General features: G+C 38.6%; 1 protein-coding gene across 1 annotated transcript in view; it reads right to left on the reverse strand.

Annotated features, from left to right (window-relative positions):
• Positions 1 to 203: 203 nt before the first annotated feature.
• The window catches only part of NUP155 (nucleoporin 155), a 57900-nt gene continuing 34767 nt past the window's right edge, over positions 204 to 23336 (reverse strand). Inside the window, exons 22-35 of the mRNA XM_045020962.1 lie at positions 21674 to 21807; positions 19759 to 19950; positions 18871 to 19009; positions 16640 to 16775; positions 15698 to 15851; positions 15244 to 15348; positions 14933 to 15087; positions 12999 to 13128; positions 12228 to 12341; positions 11520 to 11640; positions 8949 to 9059; positions 7239 to 7375; positions 4319 to 4425; positions 204 to 655 (exon numbers count right to left, since the gene is read on the reverse strand). Coding sequence (XP_044876897.1) covers positions 517 to 655; positions 4319 to 4425; positions 7239 to 7375; positions 8949 to 9059; positions 11520 to 11640; positions 12228 to 12341; positions 12999 to 13128; positions 14933 to 15087; positions 15244 to 15348; positions 15698 to 15851; positions 16640 to 16775; positions 18871 to 19009; positions 19759 to 19950; positions 21674 to 21807 — 1874 coding nt within the window. The 3' untranslated portion in view covers positions 204 to 516. The remainder of the gene's footprint in view (positions 656 to 4318; positions 4426 to 7238; positions 7376 to 8948; positions 9060 to 11519; positions 11641 to 12227; positions 12342 to 12998; positions 13129 to 14932; positions 15088 to 15243; positions 15349 to 15697; positions 15852 to 16639; positions 16776 to 18870; positions 19010 to 19758; positions 19951 to 21673; positions 21808 to 23336) is intronic.

The raw sequence follows: 23336 nt of genomic DNA on the forward strand, positions 1-23336 counted from the left end.
GGCCAGCTAGACAACTTTTCTCCAATTTGTAATTCTCTTCTTCTTGCCGCCTGCCAGTACCTTCTCTTCATGTTTTTCATATTTGTCAATAAGCTACAAAGAACATACAGTATGATCACTTTTGATATTGCACCCCACTACTTCCTCCACTGCATTATGTAAGTTATGTTTAGTAAAAAAAAAAAAAAAAGAAAAAGAAAAAATGTTTTCCAAATACATTTAATCCTCAAGGGAGCAATTATACAAAGTATCTTATTTCAGCAGTATAAAAAGTTTTCCATTGTTAGAAAAATGCGGTGGTAGCAAAAGAAATTAATAATTTGGCAAATATACAGTCTACTATTGGTAGATAACTGTAGATTAGTAAGAACATAGAACACACAAATAATTGCAGCAGGAACTTTAATTTTCCCCTACTTCCTTCTGAGCATTTGTTCTTCCAGATTCCAGTGCAGACATCTGAGCTTCCATTTAACAAGTCATTTTCTCTGGACTAACAGTTCTTTATCATATTAGTCAATGCAGCCGTTCTAATTTAGCCTGTAGGGATTTAAAATTCCCAATAGTGGTCTGCACTGTTAGTGTAGGGCTCATAGACTGAAGTTCAACAAGGTAGCAACTGACAGCATCCAAACATACATTTGTGAATCGTCGTCTGTAAAGAAGAAAAAAAATTGTCAAGAAAACTCATTTTGCTTTTGTTTATTAAAATCCATGTAAGAAAAGGAAGTAGGATTCCTTCAGATAGTAATGGAATAATCTGTAAACAACAAAACCCCAAATCTGCTAACTTTAAATTTTCTAACACATAGTTAAATGAAAAGCAAATATTTTAAATCTAACGTTTGTGACTGAAGTATACAGGGAACTTGTTAAATCATTTCTATTCACCTGAGTTTTAATAGTTGCAGTAATTCAAAAACCAAATTTGTAACTCTTGTCAGTTCAGGAGTGAAATATTTGTTTGAATAATTTCTAGTATTTTTATCTAATAAATAACAATAAATGAATTTAGAAGTACCCCTTCACTCAGGGATGCCTCAGAAGAACTATGCTGACTTGTTAGGAAACAAACAACTAGTTTTATTCAGTTAAATTTGTGAACATGAATGTAAACTTTGTAAAGAAAAGCACATTTACACATACAAAATGGAATGGAAAAACTGAAAATAATCAGATAAAAGCATGATTCAACAGCAGGAAGGGGAAGCCTAAAATTAAAAATATGCTTTTCTTATTTTATTCATTTAATTGAAATCCTATGCTTGTAAAAAGATGCTGGATTGTCAGTCCTGGAAAATAGTCCTCATTTCCCAGAATGGGCATTGCATAGACAGATTTACTGCAAGCTTCCCTCCACTGTCCTGCCAATGTGCCTGAACCCTGTTCCAAAGGAACTATTTATGTGCTAATAAAGTTTGCAGATGACACGAAGCTGGGAGGTATTGCCAATACAGAGAGGGACCGGGATATCCTACAGGAAGATCTGGACGACCTTGTAAACTGGAGTAATAGTAATAGGATGAAATTAAATAGTGAAAAGTGCAAGGTCATGCATTTAGGGATTAACAACAAGAATTTTTGTTATAAACTGGGAATGCATCACAGAGGGTATGGCTACACTGGCGATTTGCAGCGCTGGAAAGCCTCCATCAGCGCTGCAATTAGTAAGTGGCCACACCTGCAGGGCACTTCCAGCGCTGCAACTCCCTGGCTGCAGCGCTGGCCGTACACCTCACTCAGCATGGGGAATAAGGATTCCAGCGCTGGTGCTGCAGCGCTGGTCATCAAGTGTGGCCACACACCAGCGCTGTGATTGGCCTCCAGGGTATAAGGTGTATCCCAGAATGCTTTTATAAATTACTCTCTTTGTTTTGTTATGCAGCCTCTCTTTGTTTTGTTGTGAACGAGCTCCGTGCGGAGCTCCGTTGCCGTTGCCGCTTATCTAAAAAACAAACAGAGCTCCTGTTTGCTGTGATCATCTGTACCTGGCTGTAAACAATCAAATGAGATTGCAGGCAGGGAGGGAATGAAACAGCGGGGAGTCGTGTTGGCTGCAGGCTGTTTGCAATTAAGAGTTAAGACTAAGGGGTTGGAAACATGTTCTGATTTTTCAAGTCAGGAAGCTAAACACACAGTGTTGGCTCCAAAAATCCCCTCTCTCTCTCCCCCCGCTCCTCGTCACACTAGACCCCACTCCACCCCCCTTTTGAAAAGCACGTTGCGGCCACTTGAATGCTGGGATAGCTGCCCATAATGCATCACTCCCAGCAGCGCTGCTAATGCTGCAAATGTGGCCACACACCAGCGCTGGTAGCTGTGAGTGTGGCCACACACCAGCGCTGCTCCTACACAGCTGGATGACCAGCGCTGCAAACTACCAGCGCTGCAAACCGTAAGTGTAGCCATACCCTTAGAAGTAACAGAGGAGGAGAAGGACCTCGGAGTATTGGTTGATCACAGGATGACTATGAGCCACCAATGTGATATGGCTGTGAAAAAAAACTAATGCAGTCTTGGGATGCATCAGGCGAGGTATTTCCAGCAGAGATAAGGAGGTATTAGTACTGTTATACAAGGCACGGGTGAGACCTCATCTGAAATATTGTGTGCAGTTCTGGTCTCCCATGTTTAAGGAGGATGAATTCAAACTTGAACAGGTACAGAGAAGGGCTCTAGGATGATCCGAGGAATGGAAAACCTGTCTTATGAAAGGAGATTCAAGGAGCTTGGCTTGTGTAGCCTAACCAAAAGAAGGCTGAGGGGAGATATGACTGCTCTCTATAAATAGAGGGATAAATAACAGGGAGGGAGAGGAATTATTTAAGCTCAGTACCAGGGGTGGCTCTAGGATTTGCGCCGCCTCAAGTAGGGGGGCGCTCTGGCAGTCGCCGGTCCCGCGGCTCCGGTGGACCTCTCGCAGGCATGCCTGCGGATGCTTCACTAAAGCCGCGGGACCAGCGGACCCTCCGCAGGCACATCTGCGGGAGGTCCACCGGAGCCGCCTGCCGCCCTCCCGCTGGACGTCGCCCCAAGCGCGCGCTTGGTGCGCTGGGGTCTGGAGCCGGCCCTGCTCAGTACCAATGTGGACACAAGAACAAATTAATATAAACTGGCCATCAGGAAGTTTAGACTTGAACCATCAGAGGAGTGACATTCTGGAATAGCCTTCCAAGGGGAGCAATGGAGGCAAAAGACATATCTGGCTTCAAGACTAAGCTTGATACATTTATGGAGGGGATGGTATGATGGGATAGCCTAATTTTGGCAATTGATTGATCTTTGGCTATTAGCGGTAAATATGCCCCATGGCCTGTGATGGGCTGTTAGATGGGGTGGGATCTGAGTTACTACAGAGAATTCTTTCATGGATGTCTGGCTGGTGAGTCTTGCCCACATGCTCAGGATTTAGCTGATCGCCATATTTGGGGTCAGGAAGGAATTTTCCTCCAGGGCAGATTGGCAGAGGCCCTGGGGGTTTTTCACCTTCCTCTGCAGCATGGGGCACAGGGCACTTGCTGGAGGATTATCTGCACCTTGAAGTGTTTAAACCACAAGTTGAGGACTTCAATAGCTCAGACATAGGTCAGGGGTTTGTTACAGCAGTGGGTGGGTGAGATTCTGTGGCCTGCATTGTGCAGGAGGTCAGACTAGAAGATTGTAATGGTCCCTTCTGACCTTAAAGTCTATGAGTCTGTTTCCAAGGGTAGAAGAATTCATACTCCATAGGTAAAATCCTAACCCCAGTTAAGTCAATAGTAAAACTTCCCATTACAGCAATGGGGTCAAGATTTCATCTCACACTTAAGTACATTCTTCACATACCTGGATTTTAGTCAAGCTCCATCAATAGTTGACAAGTATAAAATTGAAAATAGGTTTATAGAATATACACCAAAAATACCCTAAGTGTACCATACAGGTTGAAAGTTGTTTGTAGAGAGGGCCAGTTGCCACTAAAAATTTACCACAATCACTGTGAATCTGATCCTTGAACATGAAGCTTCAAGAGGCAGCCAATTTTTGATCTAATTCGAGGGAGTCCACATTTTTAAAGAACTACAAACATTTACTTAAAAGTCAGACACAATTTGTTTAAAAACAAGCACCATAATAATAATTAAAACCCCCATCACCTAAAATTGGAACTGCTACCCAATACATACCTCTGAACAACAGAGTAAGAGTAACAATGACTTTTGGTGACTCTACCTTGAGTTGGATTTAAAAATCAGTGACTCAAAGGGCTTTGGAGCTTCCAAAACAAATAACTTGAGAGTATATTTTTAAGTTTTGCAGAACACTTGTTTATAGTTACCTCTCAAAGTTAAGCACTTTGTTGGGGTCTTGTACATATCCTGATAATAATACATGAATACATTCCAAAAGGTGTAAAGGCTTTTTCATTCTACTCCAGTATGGGTCCTAAAAGAAGATTATAATCAAATTAGAGAGGCAGTATTAAGTTAATTCTGATTCATCAATAGGGAAATGTAGAGGATGTCAGTACATAAAAATTGTGTTAAATCAAACATTTAAAATATTGCAGTATTACAGCAAAAGAATGAAAAAAAGTGAAAACTGGATGTTAGTTTCACTTGCATGGGTTTCCACTACTGAAAATATAAAACGCATGACATTCATCAAACAGTATTGTAAATATTAGACTTTGTATAATTCCAACACACTCTTTACTGAATAGTTTGGTAAGGATATGGATATGTAATGGGGACTACAAACACCATACTGAGCATAGACAGAAAGGTGAGGAAAGCCTCTCCTGTTTACAGGGAAGCAGCTTTACTACACCTCCATGCAGCTGCCACAGCTCCCAATTATGGAGACAGGCACCCACAGCTGCAGCCAATAGAGGAAACAAGGCCTGCTGCTATAAAGGATAGATTACAGAAAAGAAAGGGGAGGCAAAAAGGCCTGGGACAGAGAAGGGGTGACAGCTCTGCAGCAGGCTGCCTCCACAAACAGAGACTGCTAGACTCAATTAGAGGCATGGGCCCAAGTGTGACACTACACCCCATATTCATCACAGTAATGATGATGATGGTAAGATTATGGCATAATTGCGATGCATTTTGTACAAGATGAGTAATGTGAGGTGTCATTGGAAAAGTTATGATTTGCCGAATATGATTATCTTATTTGTATGCATACATCATTTTTGTATCTGAAGTTATGAATATTGACTATGTATCTGTATTTCAGATGTAGTCATTCCCCTCTATTTGGCATCATCTGGAGTACTGTGTTCAGTTTTGGGCCCCACACTACAAGAAGGATGTGGAAAAATTGGAAAGAGTCCAGCAGAGGGCAACAAAAATTATCAGGGGGCTGGAGCAAATGACTTATGAGGCGAGGCTGAGGAAATTGGGATTATTTAGTCTGAAGAAGAGACGAATGAGGGGGGGGATTTGATAGCTGCTTTCAACTACCTGAAAGGGGGTTCCACAGAGGATGGATCTAGACTGTTCTCAATGGTACCAGCTGACAGAACAAAGAGTAATGGTCTCAAGTTGCAGTGGGGGAGGTTTAGGTTGGATATTAGGAACAACTATTTCACTAGGAGGGTGGTGAAACACTGGAATGGGTTACCTAGGGAGGTGGTGGAATCTCCTTCCTTAAAGGTTTTTAAGGTCAGGCCTGACAAAGCCCTGGCTAGGATGATTTAGTAGGGGATTGGTCCTGCTTTGAGCAGGGAGTGGGACTAGACGACGACCTGAGGTCCCTTCCAACCCTGATATTCCATGATTCTATGATCACCCACTGTGCAAAACGCTTCCAGCCTAGACAGCTGGTTGTGAAGGGCCCATTCAGGGTAATGGGCCATTAGGAAAAACAATAGGCCTTAGGAGAAGGTTATCCCCCACCTGGTGAGCCTTCCTGAGTATGCTCCAGTAATGCCGCTATGATGCAGTAGGGCATGTGATCAGACCACATGACATTAATCTCCATTTTGGGTACCTGTATTTTTCCACAAACAGGCTAGGAACTGTTTTTGGAATAAAGGGATCTCGCCACATGTTAAAGCAGGGAGTGACATCATCTGTAGTTCTTCACTACCCAATACTCAACACCTAGGAGAAGATTCTAAGGAAAAGCACCTGGAACAGGGGTGGTGAGCTCAAGCTGAAAAGGAAGTGCAGCTTGCACCTTGAGAATCTGCAAGCCTGTTTGTATCACCAGTCAGATTTTTAGTATTTTAGGTTTAGCTTGCAGTTTTGTTTATTTGCTAGGTAATCTGCTTTGATTTGTTTGCTATCATTTATAATTGCTTAATATCTTTTTGTAGTTAATAAACTTGTTTTATGTTTTAACCTAAACCAGTGTGCTTTAAGTGAAGTGTCTGGTGAAATATCTCAGCTTGGTTACTACATGTATGCATATTCCTCTCCACACTGAGGGAGGAGCGGACATATTTGGGGGGAAGGAGGCACATGCCTGGGGAGCTGGAAAACTGGCCGGTGTCTGCTGTTTGCACTCCGGTTGCCCAGTTTGGGTGAGTGGTACTACCTACTGTTGGGTTATTACAGGGCTTGGGTGAGGCTGGCTGTGTCTCCAACTAGCTGTGTGTCTTAGAGGGGCGCCATGGTTCCCACAGCTCCCAGACTGCACCCCAGGGGTGACAACCGGTCACACCAAGAACTGCTCTGACCTGGGACAAACTGAGGAGGACCAGTCAGGAGCAGCACGGACCCCTCAATAGATTACACCTGGAGCCAGTGACAGGGCAAAATGAACCACATAGATTATTTTTGTTCTTTAATCAGAAAAAACACACACTATGAACTAAAAAGGCAGGAAGTGATTCTTATCCTTTGTGCCAGTCACAACCCAGGGAAATTAATAAGCTAAGAAAGATGAAATAGCTTGTCTGTTTCTGTTGACCTTCCCATTATGAACTACCCCTAAGAAAGAAGAAAATCAGATTCAGGAATCCAAGACCTGTTGTCCATGCTGAATGCAGAAATTCTAATAATTTTAATCCTATTTATGATAGGCAGGAGATCATCTGTAGCTGAAGTAACAGGAATATCAGAGTTTAATAGCTTTCCTCACCTACTAGGATCAGAAACAGTGAGTGAGTTTTTTGTTTTTTTAAATTAGTAAGATATTTCAAAATCCGAAGGTCTATTAAAATGTCTGATAGATCTCATTTTAACTTTCATGTAAAATTTTAGAATTTAATATTGAAGATAAAATTTTAGCTCAAATATTATCCTTACCCGTGCTTTGAACAACTGATCATACACTTCAAGTAGCCTAGATAGTGGCACTCCAATTTCCCGCATAGTGTGTGTCACGAATCCCACATCCCAGTTCAAAGAACAAACTTGTTGCTCTAGAAACTGCACTAAGAAATCTGAAAAACAAAGAACTGCCTGTTCAGGTTCCATCTTGCTTTAATATTAGTTTAACAAAGCTAATGAATGTTAGGTATCTACACAAGGTTTAGTTATGTCTTCCCTTACACAGAACCTTTCAACTGTGGAGATCAAAGCATTTTACAAAGTGGGTAAGGGTTATCCCAGAATTAACAGATGGGAAAACTAAGGCCGAGAGCTTATGCAAGATGTGGCTGCTTTCCAGAGTCAGATGCTGTTATGAGCATCACAAGAGGTATTACTCAGAAGCAACAACACTATGTTACTAAAGGCTTAGCACATTGTCCTTGTGATAGTTTCAGGCTATGCTATTGGCCAGGGAAATTCAATAGCCCAACTCTGATTTTCCCTGTGACAGCACAACACACTGCTATTAGATAGCCAGCCTAGTCTGTTTTATCTATAATACTAGCACATCCATACTGTGTTTAACTCTCTGTAACATAAAATCAGTATTTGCAAAAGCTTAGAGTGACATATATCCATGCAGGTTTTTATACAAACATCCTCTTCACGATGGCATTTGAGCATCTCAAAAAAGAAAACACAGACCCCAATCTAATAAAGGACACAGAGTTCCTCTATATTATACTTTATGGAGTTGCCTCTGTAGATATATCAAATATATAGATATTGCAAGTAGATACATAAAGAATCTAACAACTGTACAAAATAAACACATACTTTGCATATACTTAGTATGTGAATAGAAACAGACCGCTCTACCCTTCAATGTCTAGTTTACGTAACTGTCCAAAAATAAATTCAGCTGCGGTCTGAATATAGCAAAATAAGACCATTTCAGAACTTAGATTAGCTGCAGTTTTGGGTGAAAAGTACTAATCATAGGTAAGTTCTAGGAACGTAAGAATTGCCATATCATATCTGTATTATCAATACACATTTTACCATTAGAATCTTGTCTCTTCTCTTGTTCTAGCCACTCTCTCCAATCATCCACCAAAGTGACTGTGATAATAAGCACCACAACCCCATTGTCCAAATTCTTGCTGTTAGACAACAAAGAAACGACCAGCCATCTGCCCTAAAACCCATCATCAGGGATTCCCTAATTTACTCAACAAACTCAATCACTATCATCTTTGCAATAGTAAACCTCGATGAAAACTGATTTCATTTTACTGTTCCAGCCACAAGGGAAAATTTCACATATAAAAACAGTGATTAAAAATTAATCACAGCGGAGGAAATATATAGTTTTCTTTAGAAATGTAATCTTACAATTGTCTCTCTTTTCAGAAGAAAAAGACAGGCAATTTTCCAATAATCTCAAAAAAAAATTTGTTTCACTATGTTCTTTTGATTCTGTCTTGTATAAAAAGTACAGCATGTAAAGCTAACATTTATTTAACATATGCAAAACCAGCATTTATATATACAGGTAAATTTAGTTGCTTTTTAATTAGCATCATACAAAGTTTAAACACTGAATAAAGCATGTATGTTTCAATGCTTAAGGAATACTTGAGGCCTTTGAACCCACTGCCATAATGCCTATTTTTCTTCCAAATATTCTGTTAAATTGCTTACCTAAAGGAAAATAACGAGGTGTCCCAGCGTATATCTTTCCAAGCAATACCATCTTTAGATTAAGAGCTTGCATTCTGTCAGTTGGGCTCAGAGTCACACTGTCACTCAACTCTGAAAGAGAACATTTAGGCAGATAATCTACCTTTAAATCTAAAGTTTACCGAGGGTAATTAAATTAAAAAAACCCACAGCTATTACCTATTACTACAGTGTTGTACTTGCATTTACCACTGACACTCCAAGCAAGTCTTTTCTAACCCTGACTTTTATATTCTTAGGGCACACACATAACTACATTTATTGTTGGTGGGAAGTCAGTATGTGTGCATGTGGAAATGCAAATACACTTTCAGATTTCATATGAATGCATATATGTTATATGAATAGGTTTAGTATTCCCTTGAATTTCGCATGAATCCACTAATATACATGACCAAATGGCTTTAATATCTTAAAAAGTCTTATCCAATAGCTTTTGGTAGACCTATGTGAAATGAACTGCAGTTTCAATCCAATACCCAAAGTGGAAAAGTGCATCACCAACAGTTGTGACACGACTTTCCTGGCACTCTCCAATATAAAAGCCAGGACTGAATGGGCAAGGAAAGTGAACTACTTGTTCACTATAGAGGTTAAGGCAAACTGGCAGAGCCAAGTTGGGAAGCCTGTACTGCTGGAACCAGTGCTCTACCTCTTCTTCGGATAAACAGAAGACTTCAGTTTCCATGATGTTAATCTGGCAACCTTTCATAAACACTAAATTCACTTAAGGCTTTAATCCTTCTCAGCACAGCTTTACTTAACATTTTGATTACGATTTCCTTATCCTGAAACCTTCAGATGAAAGTCTGCAGGATTTCTGAAGCCATCTCTTTTAGAAATGCCTCTGTACAATGGCAACCAAGAGGAGCATAAACAGAGCTCCGCTCTGCCAAGCAGGTGATCAGGGGTTTGGGGTCAGCGGGGGGTAGGAGTGGTGTGGAGGAGGTAGCACACTCTGCCCTCTAGAGGGATCTTCTTTTGCCATTTGGCAACTCATTTCTGTCTCCAGAGAACATTATGTCGAGACTCTCCTTGAAGAGAGACATGGTTGCACATAATTGGTACAGGATCTGGGGGGAGTTGCGGGAGGAGGTGTTCTAGTAGATCACAAACTAAATAGGAGTCAACAATGTAATACTGTTGCAAAGCAAAAACAAAAAAGCAATCATAATTCCTGGTTGTATTAGAAAGAGTGTTGTAAGCAAGAAACAAGAAGTAATTCTTCTACTCAGCACTGATAAGGCCTCAACTGGAGTACTGTGTCCAGTTCTGGGCACCACAATTCTGGAATGATGTGGACAAACTGGAGAAAGTTCATAGGAGAGCAACAAAAATTATTAAAGGTCTAGAAAACATGAAGTACTAGGAAAGACTGAAAAAACTGGGTTTGTTTAGTCTGGAGAAGAGAAGACTGAGGTGGGACATGATGACAGTTTTCAAGTAGGGCAAAAGGTTGTTATAAAGAGGAGGGTTTTAAATTGTTCTTCTTATCCACTGAGAATCGGACAAGTAGTAGGTGGCTTAGATTGCAGCAAGGGAGGTTTAGGCTAGAGATTAGGAAAAATTCCTAACTGAGAAGGATAGTTAAGCACTGGAACAAACTACATATGGAGGTTGTGGAATCTTCATAATTGGAGGTTTTTAAGAACAGGTTAGACAAAATATCTGTCCAGAATAGTCTAGATAATACTTTACTCCTGCCTCCATGCAGGGGACTGGACTAGATAACCTATCTTAGTCCCTTCCAATCCAATATTTCTATGATTCTATAAGACAATGAAGGGAAGTAAGATGATTAATGAGGTGGGAGGATGTGCTGTAAAAAAATGCCCATCTATAATGTGGGTTATTCAAGTCACATGTACATGTAAATCATCCTAAGGTTTGTTTGTACAAATGTTTGATTTCTACCTTCCGTTAGGCACTGGAAACAATCATGTTAACATTACTGAATTAATAGGCAGGCTCAAAAACCCAAGCACAGTTCAATTTCAACATATCACTTAATAAAGCCATTTAAAAAAAATATTGTGTAAACAGATAATGCTACTAACAAATGAACGTATTTATTATTATAATGGAAAATAAGTGCTTTTTTTCTTACTTATGTTATAACATGTCTGTGTTTGATTCACACAGCTGCATTCCACTCACTATTAACCCAGCTTCTAAATCTTTAGAATGATTGAACTGCCATGTCCACAACTGGAAGAAAATGTACTTCTACTGCTGCAATACAAACTGACTCAAGCCCCAATCTCAAAACAAGCTCCATGTGAGTGCAGAGGATGAGGACTTCTACTGTTCTTTTGTTTAAATAATAAACCTTTGAATTTTTACAAAATTCCTAAGCTCTGAAGTTAATATTTAGGTTTCACATTCAACGAAGTAAAGCGCAGAATATTCCTAAAAGATTTACTTAATATCTCATGAGGATAGGATACTAACAGCAGCACAAGATCACTGGCACTAAATGCTTTCATTATCAGTTATTCTATATTTCTAAGCTCCCAGTCTGTCCAGACTTACCTTTCTCAATTATTTCTTGCCAAAGAGTCTGCACCAAAATAGGATCTGAATGACCTGCACAATGTATAATTGCAAGCTTACACTCTGAGAGTTTGAAAGGGTCAGCAAATTCACCATACAGCTGCAATAAAAGAGACAGAGTTTGATATTTCAGTCAAGACAAAACAAGATGATTTACTATCAGAGTGAAATTAAATAGAACAGTTATTCATTAACATGCAACATACACAAAGTGAAACTAAGTCAAAATAGATGGTGCATTTTAATAGCTATTGACAGATATTTCATGGAGACCATTTGTATTGAATCAAGTCAGCACTGTATCACCATACAATCTTAAAATTTTAAAGCATGCTAGGAAAAAACTAGAATGTTTGCCAAGTCAACACCTCCAAAATCAAAGAAGCTATGCATTGTGTAAATAATATATGTTTCTTACAGCAGACAACACAAAGAGAAAAAAAGGAACTTATTGGAGGTAAAACATGAAAAGATAAGATTAGACAGGCTAATTCTAAATATATATAAATTTTGAAAATAGGACGCTGAATTCAATGAGACTTTTTTTGGCTAATGGCTGATAAACAATTTGATGGAATATGTCATTCTCAGATATTAGAAAAGCTTATATTTAAGAGTGGGATATTGCATCTTTTTTTGCATGAGTAGTTTGAGCAGTAAGGTGAACATCAACTTATTTCTAATCACCTTGGTGATGTCCATCAGCTCAGAATCCAACTGGGAAATTGCATCTTGTACTGAAGAATGATGGAAATATTGCCGCTGTAATGTTTCCTCTATTTGTAGCTGTATCCTAGCCACCTAGTTTTAAAAAATTAAGATAATTCAAGAGTCATTCATTTCATCCAAAGCTATGGAAACCTGGAAAAACCTAGAATTGGTTCTAACACACTTGAATATAGAAATTTCATGAGTATATGTTAGAGACATAGGCCTACTAAAGTGAGTGCATCTGGATCTACTGATTTTTATTGGGACAATGCATTTCAGCCTAAACAGTTTGTTTTCGCATTTACATTAGTGGAAAAAAAAATAGTGTAATTGCCAATAATACAAAAGACCTATGCTAACACTGATACTAATAGAAACATTAACTTTTCATCATAGCTTCTCTCCTGTCCTGTCCCTCCTTCTCCCTTGTCCCATCCATTCTCCTTCCCTCCAAGGCCCCTCCTCTTCTCACTTTTCTTTCCATTTCCTCCTTAATGAAGCCCACCTCCCAAAACATGATGTTTGCTGCCATTACACAATTCACTCTGTTTGTGTGCTATAGCCCATTCCCGCAACCTGTCTGTCTTTATTTGATTTTAATCTCTTCAGGGAAGGGACTGTGCTGCTCTGTGTCTGTACAGTGCCTATCACAATCGGGCCCTCACTCTTGGTTGGTCATTAGGCAGTACCATAAACAAACATGACTATAATAGCAACTAAGGAAAATGGTGTTTCATTTTTTCTTACTTCCATTTTCTCTTCTAGTTCATGCAGAAATTCGCCATCTGCAGCTATCGATGATATGGCAGTGGAACTCTTGGCACTCAAAATGGCACGTGCAATATACTCAAGACGCTGCTGAAGTGGAATTTCTGTGCTGTAAAAGAAACATTCAAACTGTAAGCCACATGCCTAGAACATAGACTTTTAGAAATGTAGGGCAGGAAGGGACCTTGAGAAGTCTGGAACAGCCACTGTGCTGAGAAAGGACCAAATAAACCTATACCATGCGTGACAAGTGTTTGTCCAACCTGTTTTCAAAAACCTTCAGTGATGGGGATTCCACAACTTTCCTTGGAAGCTTATTCCAGAGCTTAACTCCCCATAGAGTTAGAACTTTTTCCTAAAATCTAATCTAAGTCTCGCTTGCTGCAGATTAAGCCCATTACTTCTTGTTCTCCATGTCCACTAAAGGAAGGTTAGTTCATCACCATTCTTTTTATAACGGCCATTAACATAGTTAAAGACTGTTTTCAGGTCCCCCCTTCAATCTTCTTCTCTCCAGACTAACCATACACAGGTTTGGTTTTTTTTTTAAACCTTTCCTCATAAATCAGGATTTCTAAACCTTTTACCGTGCTTCTTGTTCTCTTCTAGAGTCTCCCAATTTATCCACATCTTTCTTAAAGTGTGGAGACCAGAATTGGACACTGTACTCCATCTGAGGACTCACCAGCGCCATGCAGTGTGTGACTATTCCCTTCAGTGTCTTACGTATGACATTTTTGTTATTACACTCCAGAACATTAGCCTTTTTTGCAACTGCATCACATTGCTGAAGCATTCAATTTGTGATCAACTATAAACATTAGATCCTTTTCAGCAGTACTAGCACTTACCCTGTTATTCCCAATTTTGTAGTTGCACATTTGAGTCTTCCTTCCTAAGTGTAGTACTTTGCACATGTCTTTATTTAATTTCATCTTGTTGATTTCAAACCAATTCTCTAATTTGTCAAGGTTATTTTGAGTTCTAATCCTGTCCTCCAGAGCGCTTGCAATACCTCCCAACTTGGTGTCATCTGCGAATTTAATAAGCATACTCTCCATTCCACTATCCAAGTCAAAATACTGGACTGACCCCTGCGGGACAGCACTAGACATGGCTTACCATTTTGACACCAAACCACTAATAATTACTCCCTGAGTAGGTCTTTCAACCATTTGTGGGTACTATAATACCAAGCTTTTAGTAACTGCATTTTCCTAGTTTGTTTATGAGAATGTCATGTGGAACTGTTGTATGCAGTGGTGTTGTAACCATGTCAGTCCCGGGATATTAGAGTGACAAGGTGGGTGAGGTAATATCTTTTATTGATCAACACACGTCTCATCACTCTCACCAGTAGAAGTTAGTCCAATAAAAGATATTACCTCACCCATCTTGTCTCTCTAATTCAGAACTGTGTCAAAAGCTTTACTGAAGTCAAGAGATATCATGTCTACTGCTTCCCCCTAGCCACTAGGCCAGTAATCCTGTCAAAAAAGTGTGTTCCCAAAATAGTTATACTAAAGGGAGCATAGGAAGCAGGACTTCTAAATTCTCCGGCTCTGACACTGACTCAAAGTGTAACTAAATAACCACTTTGCACATGCCCATCTGTAAGACATTCCTCCCTCTGCTACTCTACAATTATTATATAAAGCTATATAATAAAATACACAATGTAAATAAGTTACAATTTTAATATTCCACAGCTACATTAATTCTGTAGCTTGTTTATTTTTGTATAAAATATGCAACAATTTCCATTTTATCATTCTAATAGTGGTCAGGTTAAAAACTGACATTCATATAATAATATTTTAGGTTTTTGTTTATTGTTTAGTCTTTACACAAATTAACTTTTCTTTTATTATCTCAATACTAGGAATAATACATTGATTACAAAGTGTCCATACCTATGCATGTCTGCCAATTTAGCCAACACTCTGGCTGCATTACTGAAGTTCCTGTTCTTCTCAAAGTATCTCCACAGTAAATCCATATAACGGACTTTGTTTTGATCAACCTTGGCCATACGCACCAGATACGGCTCCAGAAATGGGGAGGTAATCTGCAGGAATCATATAAACCACAGTTAAGTCTTTTTTTTTTTTTAAAGCATCCTTAAAAACTTCTCTGTTCCTAGTGTATGTGTTTTTAGCCAGTATTACTATCAACTATTTTGGCCTAATATTTTTGTGAGTATGTTTGTTTTGCATGATCTTACCTGTAGCAGTTTATCTGCAAGATCAGCTTGTATCAGCCAGTTGTAGAGAGCAATAGAGAAGAGTTCATCTGTTGAACGCTGAGCCAATTTTAGCATTTGTTCAAACTAAAGGAAGAAAAGCCAAAAGCTGTTACTCCAGAACTGTTCACATTTCATACATAGCTCCAAGTCTTTGTCACTGGGTTTACAAACATTGCATCTTTATATGTGTCAACATCTATATTAACATTCAGTAATTTTTATGAACACCGTATCTTCTCACATACTGAAACACGTTCATTTCAAGTCCTGACTTTATCTCTGTTAATTTACTTTGCAACAATATGTTGTACAAACTTTTTATAAGAAGTTTTACACCCCTCAGGAAACAAACTGGTAGTCTTTTAACTTAAACCTTGCCTAGTATTTAAAAAGCAAGATAGTTGTGACTATATCTCTTTTGTAAATTTCTTACATGCTGTCCCGCTTCTTCATTGCTCAGCATATTGGGATCGGATGACAACACTGGAGGGCCTGGCTTTTTGGGTACACTGGGAGACTGAGGAGCAGCTTTACTTTGATTTACTAGTTCTTGAAGGGTGTCAGTGATGCATTTGTAACTGTTTATCCTGCAAGTAGGTGCAAGAGAAAGAACAGTTTAAGTTACAGATATCTGTGAGATCCTTGTTCCCACAAGATAGGTTGCTGTATACATTAGAAAAATATTTCTGAAACTAAAAAGAAAAGGTTTTGTAGGACCCGGTCAGCTGAATCAATGTAATTTACTAGCAGTCTCTCTCTTCTGGAATGATCTTTCTTACAAATACTTTGTTGTGCAAATTCCCCACTTCAGTAGTAACTGCTAACATGCTATTTTTCTTTCAGTTAGGAGGGCAGGATGCAAAGGCCTTGTAGGCTGCTTATTCTCAATCAGAAATAATTTAAGGGTTATACACTATGAATACTACTCCTCACCCAGGTCATATTTTTCATAATGGAACATCTTCCATTAAAAAAGTAATGTGACTAAAGCTGGCCAACATTTTACAGATATTCTCGGAGTCAATGCTGCCCCAAACAATAGTGCTGCAAAGGGAGACAGTTAAAATCTGGAATATCATCCACAATTTTTTTTTTTTTTTTTTTTTACAAGTTACAGGTTAATTCAATTATATAAAGGTTAGATCACAGACAACCTTTCCCAAACCATATCTTACAGCCTATAATCAATTAAGCTTTTGGCCCAAATAAAGATGGCACATTTTACCAATATCTAAGGAACACGCACTGAGAAAAATATGTTCTCATCCTGCTTTTAATTCTAGAAGGCTTATCTATCATCCCACCCAAATCAGCTGCTAAATTCTTATGAGTAAATTGCCTTGAATAAAATTGCCCGTATATCCTGAAAACTTGCCTCTCCTGGAAAGCCTGGAGTCCAACAATATCCTCATCAGGTTCTCCATTTTTGTAGAAATGAAGTCCGAGACCTTGAGGATCCTTCTTCTCAGCAGCAGTAAGAGACAGTTCCACCACACCCTCATAGAAACGCACTTGAGATAAGGAAGAACTGAGAGTTTGGTCCATCACAATATTAAACATACTGCAAACTACTATACAATACTGAACTAATATATTGCACACGTCCCATTTTAGAATGCAAGAATTCCCCAAATTCCCAATGGCCCTGATCCTACAAATTAAGAATATGCTTAATTTGGGGGACTATTCACATGCTTCAAGTTATATATTTGAAGGATTGGGGCACAAATAATTTTGAATGTTACAGCAGTTGTATGATTATCTACAAAAAGCATTTATTTTCTCTGAATGCTACGTTAACACAGACATCTTTCAACAACATGTACAGTATGAGACAACACCTGCAACAATAAACAGCCATTTAAATTCTACCCTAAAGTGTTTTGTTAAAATGATTTTACCAAATGGTTAAGTGCCTTGGCAATTTAACTTAGAAAATGCAGAACAGTGCACATAAATATTTTTTAAATAGGAAAAATATGCCTGAGTTGCTCAAATCTAATCAAGAAAAGCCATAAACAAAAAGAAGATTTTGCTGTGTATAAAATGCAAGGGCTAATAATAAGCTATTTATGGGTGAAATTTGCTCAAAAACCAGAGGGAAATGGACCTAATGGACATTAGGAAAACTTCTTTATGCACAGAATAATCAGTTTATGAAATGGATAACAAAACGCTAAAATTTTAGAAATTTTAGAAATGAAAAACCCAAACAAGTTCAATAGGATGAAATTCAATAAGGACAAATGCAAAGTACTCCACTTAGGAAGGAACAATCAGTTGCACACAAAATGGGAAATAACTGCCTAGGAAAGAGTACTGCGGAAAGGGATCTGGGGATCCCAAGCTAAAAAAAAGGAAGCAAACATCATTCTAGGATGTATTAGCAGGAGTGCTGTAAATAAGACACAAGAATTAATTCTTCCGCTCTACTCTGTGCTGATTAGGCCTCAGCTGGAGTATTATGTCCAGTTCTGAGTGCCACATTTCAGGAAAGAGGTGGACAAACTGGAGAAAGTCCAGAGAAGAGCAACAAAAATGATTAAAGGTCTAGAAAACATAACCTATGAGGAAAGATTGAAAAAACTGGGTTTGTTTAGTCTGGAGAAGAGAAGACTGAGTGGGGACATAAAGGTCATGTACATAAAAGGTTGTTATAAGGAGGATGGAGAATAATTGTTCTCCTTAACCTCTGAGAATAGGACAAGAAGCAATGGACTAAAATTGCAGCAAGGGTGGGTTAGGTTGGACATTAGGAAAAGCTTCCTAATTATCAGGGTAGTTAAGCAATGGAATAACTTGCCCAAGGAGGTTGTGGAATCCCGATCATTGGAGATTTTTAAGAGCAGGCTAGACAAACACCTGTCAGGGATGGTCTAGATAATACTTACTTCTGCTATGGGTGCAGAGGACTAGACACTGAGGCTCTCCCAACATGTTATAAAAATTCCATGGCTCACCTGTGCCACCACAACTGTTTTTCAGCCGATTAAAAGCCAGGGCCGGTATTAGGGGATAGCAACCAAAACAACTGCCCAGGGCCCCACATCACAAGGAACTTTGTGAAACTAAGTTGCTCGGGCTTCGGCTTCAGCCCTGAGCAGCAGGGCTTGGGATTCGGCCTTCTGCCCTGGGCCCCGGGGAGTCTAAAGCCGGCCCTGCTTTCTAGTTTATTTTGGTAGACCCCCCTGAAACTTGCTTGCATCTCCCAGGGGGCCCTAGGTCCCTGGCTGGGAACTGTTGGACTAGATGACCTCTCAAGGTCCCTTCCAGTCCTATGATCCTATGGTGAAAAGAAAAATCATTACAGATTAAGCCTATTGATGGACAAATGTAAGTGAGCTGCTTAGATTCCTTCCATCCTGAAATGTGACTATCAATAATAGGTAAAGGGTTAACATATTTAGAATGTGAATTAATACATAAGCCCCTCTGTCTCCATGTGTTCATTTCCTCTTACCTATACATATATTTTTCTGGATTATCTCTCGGATACTCCAAGAATACTATGCCTTGATCTGAAGTGCCAAAAAGAGGTAAAAATGGGGTCTGAACCAAAGACTTAATTCAAAAGTTGTCAAGTTTCCAGTGCTGTTTGCCTCTCACCTTGTCTATACTGTACACAGACATTAGAAAGGTCCACTTGATTGCTGATCTTTTGGTACTCCTTCAATGACTCTCTTAGCATCTTCTCTTTTTCCAATTTGCTCTGAACCTGTCGGGACCGCTGAAGCAATTCATTTGCCTACAGTGAAGCAATTGGAAATTTAAATCCTTACTAATTTAAGTTACAGTGTCATATGAGATTTTCATTGCAATAACTCACTCTGTTAACTCACGTTTCAAAACCTGAAGTACTACAGACCCTATCACTTCAAGTTAAAAAAAAAAAAAAAGTTCTCTGCCCAGAGACAACATGTCAAGTTTTAGGCAGAAAGATTCTGTATCCAAGATGAGGGATGAAAGGAGGTTTTTGTTACTGGTTTACTGACTGACTGAAATGAATGAATTGGTTCCTGTTTGAATGCTTGTTTTTAATGCTCCCGGGTGAGTTACAGTGTTGGAAGATTGCTTAAATGTAGGGCAACAGAGGTTTTATATAGATGCCTTTTTAACTATTATATAAATCTAAAGGAAATAAAGTTGGAGATGGAATTAAAAGTAGATTCATAATGGAAAATGGGCATTTAGCTATTGTATCACTACCAAATGACATGTCATTTAATGGCAAATAAATCTGACAGTCAAGAGCACAAACATTTTGTGCTCATCTGATCACACTACCTAATATTCTGCCAGTTAGGATGGAAGACCAGTAATGATAATCAGCACATTTTAAAGTAATTTCTACTAGATTTACATTGAGCTCCAAGAGGATACAGTGAGATTAATATAAAATGCACAATAGCATTTTGCTACAGCAAAAGAACAATTATACAAAACAGTTCTGTCTTCCTCTCACTTTCACCACAGAGAATCAAAAGTACATTATACCTTGGAACAAACAGCATCATCAGTACTGTACAGAAGTGGACATATGTCTTGTAAATGTGAACTGATGCCATCCACAGCAGCATTATCTCTGATGTAACAGTTAATGAGAGAGGCAATAAGTGCTCCAGTTAACTCTTTGTCTCTAATTACTAAGTCTTTGAAAGTAGTAATCTTCAAATGCTCTTGAAATTCCTATGGGAAGAAAAAAATCCATTAAATTTCCAAAGATGCAGCATTCTCACATTTCCAAACAGAATTATTATAATAGAAGCAAATTCAGCTGCTTTCCCAATAAACAAACAAACAAATTTCAATGACCAAAATTCACAGAATCAATGCACATTTTTTTAATGCATGTTAAAGACTAAAATAGAAAATACTATATTAAAGAGGATGATCCAGCAGTTATGGCCCTCACCTGGGACTCAGAAGAGCAGAGTGAAATTCCCTGCTCTGCCAAGGACTTCCTGTGTGACCTGAAGTCTGTGTCACTGAAGTCTCTGTGCCTCAGTTCCCCAACTGTAAAATGGGCTGATAATACTGTGTCCCTACCTCAGAGGATGAGTATGTTGTGAGGATGAGTATGTTAAACATTGTGAGACATTCTAGGGCCCATATATCTATCTAAGAGACATGGATAAATGAATACAGGTGTCTCAAAGGACTTTGGACTCAAAGGAAATTATGCATGTTTGCACCCTTTTTTGTATAAAGTATTAAAGGTTATCATCCTGTTTTTTAAAAAATATTATAAATATCTGGTTGTGTGAATCTTTTTGCGAACTAGTGGTATATCTCAACAGACTGAAAACTGCAAGAATGCAAGAGAAGGGTTTTTTGTTTGTTAGTTTTAACAGCTAGTTAACTAACTCTTGACAAACACTGGAGAAATGCATCTTTTTTAAAACAATCACACCCAACCTCAAAAGTGAGGACTGAGAAAACTTCCCATGTTGATTTTTTAACCAACAAATAAAACACAGATACTTTCCCTCAGCGCGCACACACACACACACACACACACTTACTTCTGCAAATCATATTTAAAATTATCCTCACTATCACCAGGACAGAATTACTTATGCTCATAAATTAACTGCTGATGCTAGATTGGTGCTAATGGTGCAATGTTTTTCATTGCCAAACAAAACAACTTTGATTAAAGCTGTTATTGATGGTCAACTTAGAACACGCCATGTTATTTACACAAGACAATGTAGTTACTTTCTTTCCTTTATAAAGATGACCTCAGTTCTACATTCTCTGTCACTGAAATCAACTGTGTTTCAGATAGGCTTTAGATTCCAAAGGTGTCTCCTGAGCTACTTGATGCAGCATTTGTTGACACATCTGCCAGTTATCTTAATGGTAGCAGCAGCAGAAGTTCCTCCACAAATTTCCTAGAGGACTGAACAGCCCTTCGCATCCCAAAACAGCTGGGACTTGAAGCCTCTGGTACCTGGGCCTTTCTTCCTCTGCTAGACCTTTGCAAGCCAGAAGGCAGGGAGTGAATTTTCTATGCAGGCTCATTTCAGTCCTATTGTCTTCACTCTGCACTTCCCAGACTTTGCTCAATGGCAAAGTGAGGACAGAATGATTAGAAAACAAACTCAATATTAACTTCTAAGCAGAGTTTTAAAACAGCAAATCCAGTATTACTTAATAGCATCTCAAATATGTTAATTAGTTTGGGGCGTGAGAGCAACACGTTAGATTTTATTTTAACAGAATACTTGCAACACCAAGAAAACTGAACTCTGGAAATCTCTGTACATGCTGTATAGGTTGTGAAGTCCATTTAAATGGATTAGACTAACGCTGTTTAGAATATATATGTAAGAAGTCCAGAATTGTTAAATGCAATCAATTAAAAAAAACCCAAACATACTGTTGTTCAGTAAAGTTTATACCATACCTTCTGAAGCTCACCTACAACAACATTGAACTGGTGCTCACAGAGAAGTTTCCACAAAGCTAAAGCCTGGCAGGTTTTGTGAACAAGTTGCTGGATCCCTTGAAGTGAGGTCTTCTCTGTTAACTGTGCCTCTGCTGTAACATTGAATAGATCATGGGTAATTTTTTATTCAGGTACTACATGTGCTCTTCTTGAGTTACCATGCCAACTTTTGTTTTACAATGACATTTCCCCATATTTTTAAGGAGTTTTTTCCTCTCTCTTTGCTGTTTGATGTGGATCTTTAAATCTCAACACTTCCCAAAACAGATACTAATTTGTCACCACTGATCTCCAACTACAAACACAACAGAAGACTTTTTTGAAAAATAAACATAGTTCTGTATGTGGACACTGATTTCATATATTGACCAGCCTCAAATAGAAGTCCAGATTAGTAATTTATCATAAATCAAAAAAGGAGTGTATTCAACAAACCATACTAAATTATTCTAGAAACAGCAATTATAAATAATGTACTTAATTTCTTTCAATTTATAACTGCTATGGTAATACAAATAAATTAGTGATAATAGTAATACATTAACTAATAGCATCTTCTATTTAACAGCATCACTTAAATATGAAATCAAAGTAACAAAAATAAAAAGTAAAAACACCCCAATCCATGGATTGGAGTTAAGGGTGTGTTATGATGAAATAGGAATGTCTTTATATTGGATACAATATGTTGATTTTGTAGGAAATGTAATAATTATGACGTCCTTAATTCACTTCTTTGGTAAAGTGCTTGCATGTTATGAAGGATGCAACCACTGCTGGTCACTTGGCAACCATAACTATGTTTTGAAAGGAAGTTTTTCAGTTTTGGCATGCACACATTAAAATATAACAAAACATGAATAGGCAGTTGATCATTTATTCTATTTAACCATTGTTTTTTTTACACTATTGGCAGTATTTGTTACAGAAATGAGACAGAAAGCGTGAGAGAATTAATAAACTGAAGAAACCTAAAGAACTTTGATCCTTGCTGTGTATGTGCACCAGACAGCTCGTGAACAAATCTCATGCTGCATCTCTGTGAGTAACCCCTCAACCTCTCTGGTTGCTGAATGCTGGCTGAGGTCTAATACCTATATTTAAGGAGGAAGCATAGTCTAGTGGATTGGGTGACAGGAATTCATGAGTTCTAAACCGAGCTCTGCTATCTTCTTGATGGCTGGACTTTGCATGTCTCAGTTACCTCATCAATTAATGGGGAGTAACACAGAAGAATTGCTTGGATTAACGTTATTGCATCATTTAGAAAAGGTAAATTGCTATGTACTATGATTAACAAATACAGACAATTTTATGAATTAGCATGGCACAGATATGATCTGTATTACTGTATCATCTAGAAGCCCTAGTCATGGACAGAGGATCCCACTATGTGTAGAGACTTGTGACAAAAAGGGAGAAAGACCATAAGAATGGCCATAGTGGGTCAGGCCAATGGTCCATCTAGTCCAGTATCCTGTCTTCCAACAGTGGCTGGTACCAGATACTTCACAACAGAATAGGGTAATTACTGAATGATCCATCCCCTGTCCTCCAGTCTCAACTTCTGGCAGTCTGAGGTTTAGGGACACTCAGAGCATGGGGTTGCATTCCTGACCAT

This window comes from Mauremys mutica, chromosome 6, assembly GCF_020497125.1.
Source record: "Mauremys mutica isolate MM-2020 ecotype Southern chromosome 6, ASM2049712v1, whole genome shotgun sequence".
Taxonomy (NCBI): Eukaryota; Metazoa; Chordata; order Testudines; family Geoemydidae; genus Mauremys; species Mauremys mutica.